The sequence below is a fragment of the Myotis nattereri genome, assembly GCF_964212035.1.
Source record: "Myotis nattereri genome assembly, chromosome: 16".
Lineage (NCBI taxonomy): Eukaryota > Metazoa > Chordata > Mammalia > Chiroptera > Vespertilionidae > Myotis > Myotis nattereri.
In genome coordinates, this window is record NC_138091.1 from 27,850,142 (window position 1) to 27,857,982 (window position 7,841).

Genomic DNA, 7,841 nt, shown 5'->3' on the forward strand with positions numbered 1-7,841 from the left:
ATTCCCCTAACCTAGGGGTTGGCCAACTTTTTCTGTAAAGGGTCAGATAGTAAATATTTTCAGCTTTGGCTATAAGGTTTTAGGGGCAGGTACTCAACTCAGCCTAACTGTAATGCAAAGCAGTCATAGGTAATCCTATCTAATAATAGACAAACATGGTAATTGACCGTACCTTTGCTACACCTCCCATAGGCTAATCAGCAAGATATGTAAATTAACTGCCAACAAAGATGGCGGCTAATTTGCATACTGCAGGCAAATTCCGCTGCTCCGCCCACCAGGGGCTGGCAGCAGCGCAATCCCGAGCCGCTGGCCGCCCCAGCACAAGATCCTGGCCTGCCGTGTGTGGGGCGGGGTGGGCGGCAGCGTGATCCCAAGCCGCCGCCCACCCCAGCATCTGGGCCTGTCATCTGCGACCGGGAGAGACGGGGCAGACACCATGGGATTGGGCGTGCCATCTGCCACCAGGGGAGCGGGCCTAAGCCAGCAGGTGATTATCTCCTGAGGGGTCCCAGACTGTGAGAGGGCACAAGTTGGACTGAGGGACCCCCCCCCCCGCCAGTGCACAAATTTTTGTTCATGGGGCTTCTAGTTCTATATAATAAAAGGCTAATATGCACATTGTCCCCTTGGGCAGGAGTTCGACTTACTGGGAGTTCGACCAGGGGGTGGGGTCAGCAGGCCAATTGCCGCGGCCCCTCCCCCCAGCCAGTCCTTCCCCCAATCGGGGTTGGAGCTAGCTGGCCAACCTCCCACGTTGCCCTCCCACACACACACAACCCAGCCGGCCTGGCTCGATGGGCCGGATTGGGGCAGGCCGGCCCAACCCCACCCATGCATAAATTCGTGCACCGGGCCTCTAGTATGTAAATAAGTAGGTACGGCTCTGTTCAACAAAACCTTATTTATAAAAACAGCTGTCCAGCCACTGTCTGTGGAGGAGCCCTGCATATCCACGGTCTAATAAGGCTAACCAAGAAAACCAAGAGTGAATTTGGAATAATCTTAATAAACCCACAGTTCTAAGCGATTAAAACATACTTATCAAATAATCTGTCCCAGAACTTTACTGATGATTACCAGTTTATCGTGTCTAGTATTTTTTTATTGCCTTTTTGAAAAGTGGAATAATGTTCATCCATACTGTTTTCTTATATCTCTCCATCCTCCATGATTTTTCTCAAAATAATAACAGTGGCTGTATAAATATATCTGTTAGAACTATTCTTTTGATAATAAAAGACAGAAAATGTCAGAGCCTAGAACTTATTTAAAGAGACTATCTGCTGCTCTCTCTTTTCTCACCTACCTTGGCTTTAATTCTTTCTGGTATTATTTCTATCTTTTTCTTTTTTGAAAACCATTTTCCTTCCTGGAAAAGGCAGAAGCAAAACATGGGCTAAGCAGTGTGCCTTCTCTTTAGCACCTGCTAGCATGACAGTATTTTCTCCAAGCACTGAGTGTGTTATTCTCTTCACACTAACAGAGAAACAAATAACCTCTTAGTTGCCAAAAGACTCAATTCATTTTTTATTTTAGCCTACTATTGTTTCTTATTCATTCTTAGTTATATTCCCTGTTTCTTTCCATGTTCACATATACTAAATTAAATTTTTAAATTTCCACAGAATCATATAACTTCTTCCTCCTATTCTGAGATTATTTGCAATTATATGATCAGAACTTCCCTTTTAAAGCCTCACAGAACTCAACATAATTTCATAGTCCCAGGCTATGAAATCTGCAGACCTTGCACTTAGGCACCATGTCTGATAATATTCAGCAATACTTTCTATCATGACTTTGCACAGGACACAGCCTGATTCACTAAGTCCCAAAATGAGTGCTGTCAGTCAAAGACCCTATCTAAAACTTTTTGAATAGAGTACTTAGCACAGTGTTAGCCATGTATTAAACGCATAAAAATTGAAGATTCATGAAACACATATTTTCTGTTCTCAGAAATCTCCAAATCAAAGAAAACAATACAAGCCTATCAATTATTAATAGCTAAATAAGGTAAATGAATTCAGGCCCCAAGACTTCCTTAGGGTTTCTATTGTATATACCTATATTCTCACTCTTCCTTAGAAAACAAGTTTTTAAAAGTTCTTATGATTCACCTGTTAAATTCCAATGGGATTAACAGTACACTTCTAAACTTCTCAGGTATGGGTTACAAGGAAGGGAGGGCAAGGAATAAGAAGAGAGTAAAGCATGAAAAAGGAAATTTCAAGTAAAACAATTAACATTTTGGGATAAATTTTCTGAAGCACTGACTATATACTACATGCCGTTTCTAATTATCTATGCTACTACAGGGAAAGACATTTGGATGTTTCAGTAACAGAAAAATCTCGCCAAAACCGGTTTGGCTCAGTGGATAGAGCGTCGGCCTGCGGACTGAGGGGTCCCGGGTTCGATTCCGGTCGGGGGCGTGTGCCTGGGTTGCGGGCATGTCCCCGGTGGGAGATGTGCAGGAGGTGGCTGATTGATGTTTCTCTCTCATCGATGTTTCTGACTCTCTATCTCTCTCCCTTCCTCTCTGTAAAAAAATCAATAAAATATATTTTAAAAAAAAAAGAAAAATCTTAAATCATTTCACTTGGTTCTATAATTCTTTCAAGAAAATGACCTTGTTAATAATATTTTGTATGGACTAATTATCAAAACTATTCTCTAACTCCAAAGCTCACATTAACTGACGGGCAAAAAGAATCCATACCTGTGTTAAATAGGAGGGAAGTCAACATAAAATAAAAAAACACACCACCCACCACTGATAATCCATAAGGGGATAACTATGGGGAGCAAAAACCACATTACACCATGAGGCCATGAACTCTGTAATAGGACTCCATGGGCTCAAATCCTGGCTCTCTCACATACTAGCTGATAGACCTTAAGTAAGACAGTAACTTTCCTGTGCTCAGTTTCCTCAGGTGTAAATAGATAAGAGAATCTACCTTATGGAGATGTCAAGGATTCAATAAGCTAAACCATGTTTGTGCTTAAAACAGTAACTAGCCCTAGCTGGTTTGGCTCAGTGAGGAGAGGGTTGGCCTACAGACCAAAGGATCCCAGGTTCAATTCCAATCAAGGGCATGTACCTCAGTTGCAGGTTTCTCCCTGGCCCTGACGGCCAGCCCTGGTCAGGGCACATGCAGGAGGCAAGCAATCAATGTGTTTTTCTCACATCGATATTTCTATCTTTCCCTCTCTGTTCCACTCTCTCTAAAATCAATGGAAAAATATCTTTGAGTGAGGATTAAAAATAAATAAATAAAATAAAATAACCAGTAAGTAGGTCATTGTAAGCACTCAAAAGCTGTTTTGTATTTTTTTAAAAGACTTTTGGTTATTTTCACTGGTTTTTTTTTTCCTTTTTTTAAATATATTTTTATTGATTTCAGAGAGGAAGGGGGGGAGGGAGGGAGGGAGGGAGGGAGGGAGGGAGAGAGAGAGAGAGAGAGAGATTGAAACATCAATGATAAGAGAGAATCACTGATCACCTGCCTCCTGCACGCCCCCTACTGGGGATCGAGCCTACAATCTGGGGATGTGCCCTTGACCACAACCGAACCCAGGACCCTTCAGTCTGCAGGCCGATGCTCTATCCACTGAGCCAAACCGGCTAAGGCTATTTTTCTTATTATAGATATTTTTTTTAAATATATTTTATTGATTTTTTACAGAGAGGAAGGGAGAGAGATAGAGAGTTAGAAACATCGATGAGAGAGAAACATCGATCAGCTGCCTCCTGCACATCTCCTACTGGGGATATGCCTGCAACCCAGGTACATGCCCTTGACCGGAATCGAACCTGGGACCTTTCAGTCCGCAGGCCGACGCTCTATCCACTGAGCCAAACCGGTTTCGGCTTATTATAGATATTTTAAGTAAGATAAAGACCCACAGAAACATATCCTCCCAACTTCACACAACTTTCTATTGATTTAGCCTAATAATTTGTCATCTTTTATTGGGAAAGATCTTAATTCTCAAGTTCAGGAAGTTTTGCTATCTTACACCTAACATTCTCTTGGATAACAACATAATTTGGGGAAAAGTAATTCATGAGGTCACCTACCAGAGCTTAATCCATTCTAATCAGATAAACTCTAAATTCACTGTAAGGTCACCAAAAATCATCCATCTTAAGTTTAAGCGGGCTTCTCTGACTACTATTACCACTTTACTAGTCAAAGGCCCTTCATGGTCAACAAGAATCTTATTCTAAGGACATATCCATCACCATTTGAAGCCTAGAAAGTCAATGGTTCAATCACAACTAGAATGTTTGGGCAGTGACATGCACAAAGACATAGGTATCAATTAAGAAATCTTGGGAAGGCTCTTCCCATTTAATGTCTGACCCATCCTGTAGCAGGAAAAAAAGGACATTAAGTTACTTACTTACATGCAAAATCCCTAGTCATTTACACACTGGGAGCCTAAAGTCACTACCCACCTTAAATAAATCAGAGCTGCTCAGTGAAATCACTGAAGACTGCTCTGCTATTGCTGCTGCCTGTATGAGTGGGAATACAGCTAAAATTCAAACCACAACCTAATCCCAGATCACTGAATCTAAGAGGAACAGCTTTTCCTGCAGCTGCAGAACAAAAAACTTTCCCGTGAAAGAACTGAATTTAAAGGCCACTTAACCTCTTGCTAAAAAAGTGAAGCTCCTATGTTCCTTCAACAAAAAATTGCAACTTCACCCAGCATTACAGGTAAAAGGAGAAAGCAATCCATTTGTAGCACTTACCAGCAGCTTGTCCAGTCTTTGCCAGGAGAGACCCCAGTTCCAGGATGCTCTGCTCTTTGACCTGCACTGCCTCCTCATCATTCTCCTGGATGTCACGCTTCACTGGGAGAAGAAAATCAAAACCTCTTAAAATTCTGACAAAAAATGCAGACTAAAGGAAATTTCACCCTCACAAGGCCAATTACAAACTCAGTTACCAAAAGACAAATTCGAAAGCTTAAAAAAAAGCAGAAAAATCATGTACATCATAATAGATTCTTCTCTTTTATTTTAAATGTGCCTTTCATTCTATCAGACTTTCCCTTGCCCACATACACTGAGATTTCTGTTGCAGTCATTTGGTTAAGACAAAATTCAAACAAAACAAGTTCTTCATACTCATGGTAGTAAGCCCCAGGCTAGGCACTGTTTTGTGAAAATATTCAACATATCTGTGCATTTACCTGCCACAAACTAAAATCAAATGACCACGTTACTAATGACTATAAAGTCAAAAGTCTTTCAATAAACCACCCTACTGGTGTGCTCAGTGGTTAGAGCATCAGCCCGCACATCAGAGTGGTTAGTTTCATTCCTGGTCAAGGGCACATACCTGGGCTGCAGGTTCGATCCCCAACCCAGGTTGGGACATGTGCAGGAAGCAATCGATTTCTCTCCCCCACCCCCCCCCCCCACTTTTTCCCTTCCTCCCTCGCCCCCTTCCCTCTCTCCAAAAAAAAAAAAAAAAAAATCAATGGAAAAAATATCCTCAGGTGAGGATAAACAGTCTCCCAGTAAACTTTAGGCCCGTGAAAGCCTCCGCTGGCGGGTGCTAGGGGTACGCAGCTCTACAAAGCCATTCAGGAAAAACAACCCTCTCAAAGCTCCCGTGTGATCGGTAGGAGGGATGCCGCGTCCTAATGGACTCAGGACCTGTTAAAATAACTTTGTGCTATCCTTCCACCTTCGACTGCTCATAACTAGTCTACATCCGGAACACTGCATAGCCTCTCCAAACGTGCAGAGGTAATCTGAGTGAGCTTCACCAGTTACCACTTGTCTGACAAGCATCATGACTTGACAAAAACCAAGACTTTGAAACTCCATCATGGAGTCCGGGAAAAGTAGGGCTGTCACCCATCCTGACTCCAGCTCTGACAGGGACGCTTTCAGGGAACTCTCTCCTGGGTAGTGGGCAAGCAAGAGATCCTCACCTTACAGTTTACCATTCCCATTTCATAAAGGACAAACCGCTAGGCACGAAAAAATTCAAACCTGTGCTGCTCACAGTAGTTCTAAATGTGAGTGTGTGTCCACAGAATAAAAATACACATACAACAGGGGTTGCGATGGCTCTGGCTCTGCAACTGCAACCGATAAGTCAAGATCAGAACTTCCAAAGGAAACACCCGATATTTACCAATATCATCCACTCACAAAGGCACCTTGGCTCCCAGGAGGAGGACCCCTCTGCCTCCAGGACCCCCAAGAATAAAGACATCAGGACCTTGCCATCGTCCTTCCTCCACGCAGCTAGGAATACCAATTTCAGACCAGTCAGTCAACAGAAAAGCCAGCCTCCTGGAGGTCCCCCACACACGTGCATTCTCCCACTACTTGTTGATCCGCATCAAATCCGCTCCGGCTCCGTTAGAAGATCGCACCCCTGCGTGCGCCGTGCAGAGCTGGCTCAGGCCCTAGTCCTCGCTGAACCCGTCATGACTGCACATGAAAAGCATTCTCGGTCATCATGCTTTTCTCTCTGTTCACACCTGAAGCCTGGCAGAAACCCGTCGGAAGGGGCTGGCCGGGCTCCCACTGCAGCCTCCCCGCCGTGTGCCAAGTGTACGACCACTCACTATGCCGGTGTTCAGGTGTTTTCCTTCCATTCTCCCAGCGACGGGCAGCCGGCCGGCCCCCGAGTTCCCTGAACTCCGCGGCGCACAACTAACTCCCTAACTCACTTCCAGCCTTTACAGGGGAGAGAAGGGCGATGAGTCACCTCCTCCGGCCCGACGGTGCCACCCCAACATCGCGCTCTTTACACCCCACCCGGGGGCCAAGGATCGCGGCGGCCACCGCCTCACCCCCAGTGCCAGCCCGCGGCGTGTGCCCCCTCGGGACACCCCCAGCAGGAGGAGGCCCCCTCTCCCGCGGAGCCTACCGCCGCGGTCCGGGGAGCAGCAGCAGCTCCCAGCGTCCCGTGCAAGGAAACTCCGAGGAAGAGCGAGCGCTCGCGCTCCCGCTCCCACCCGGACCTGGCGGTGCTGATAACGACGGCGGGAAATGCCTGTCCACAGCGGGTCTCGGCCGGGCCCTTCCCCTGGAGGGTCTCCGACCGGGTGGCCGGGCGGCAGCAAGCACGCCGCCGGCGCTGCTCCGGGTCCCGGCGGCTCGCTTGGGCCAGAGCGGGAGACAAGTCCAGGGAGTGGTGCGGCCCCGGCTCGGCCCGCTCTCCCGCCCCGCACGGAGCCCACGGTGAGTCAGCAGCCCGCCAGCGGACGCCGGGGCTGTCTCGGGGCTTCCCGCCGGCGTGGGACCCCGGGGTCTCCAGGGAGCCCCGAGCGGCCTGTGCCCCCGGCCCGGCCCCCCTCACACACACACAGTGAGTCAGCAGCGCCAGAACCGGCTCGCGCGGCCCCGCTCCGCCGCCGCCGACCGACACCGGCCGCGCGGGGACAGCAGGGCCCGGGAGGGGGCGCGGCTGCCTTTACCTATGGAATGGAGGATGTCGATGGAGGCCTCCCGGTCGGTGCTGAGTAGAGACTGGGCTCTCTGGAACTCTACCACCGCCGCCGCCGCCATCTTACAGCTCTCACACTGTCCGGGCCGCGGCCGACGCCGGAAACACACGCCCGGAAGACCCGCCTCCGTGCCCCTCCCCCGAGGTGGCTCCCCCTCCTCCCCTCCCAGAGCACCACGGGAGTTGTAGTCTCTACGCCCGGCGAGACGGGTGGAGGGTGAGGATGAGAGCGGGGCTGCTCGCCGGTGGGCGGATGGCTCCCCGACACCGCCTAGCGGCCTGCCCGCGACTAAAAGAGGACGTGCCTAGCAATGGGAGCTCAAGGCCAGGTAGTCCCCAACCACCCAA

The 7,841-nt window shown here is 47.9% G+C and overlaps 1 protein-coding gene across 2 annotated transcripts in view; it reads right to left on the reverse strand.

Annotated features, from left to right (window-relative positions):
• Window positions 1-7,590, reverse strand: part of PSMD11 (proteasome 26S subunit, non-ATPase 11) — a 32,342-nt gene extending 24,752 nt beyond the window's left edge. Inside the window, exons 1-2 of one of the 2 annotated variants that reach the window (XM_081110653.1) lie at window positions 7,465-7,587; window positions 4,772-4,873 (exon numbers count right to left, since the gene is read on the reverse strand). In XM_081110653.1, the coding sequence (XP_080966779.1) occupies window positions 4,772-4,873; window positions 7,465-7,555 (193 nt within the window). In that variant the 5' untranslated portion in view covers window positions 7,556-7,587. Of the gene's footprint in view, window positions 1-4,771; window positions 4,874-7,464 lie in introns of both variants that reach the window. The other variant, XM_081110654.1, reaches the window with a different exon arrangement.
• Between the last annotated feature and the right edge of the window lie 251 nt (window positions 7,591-7,841).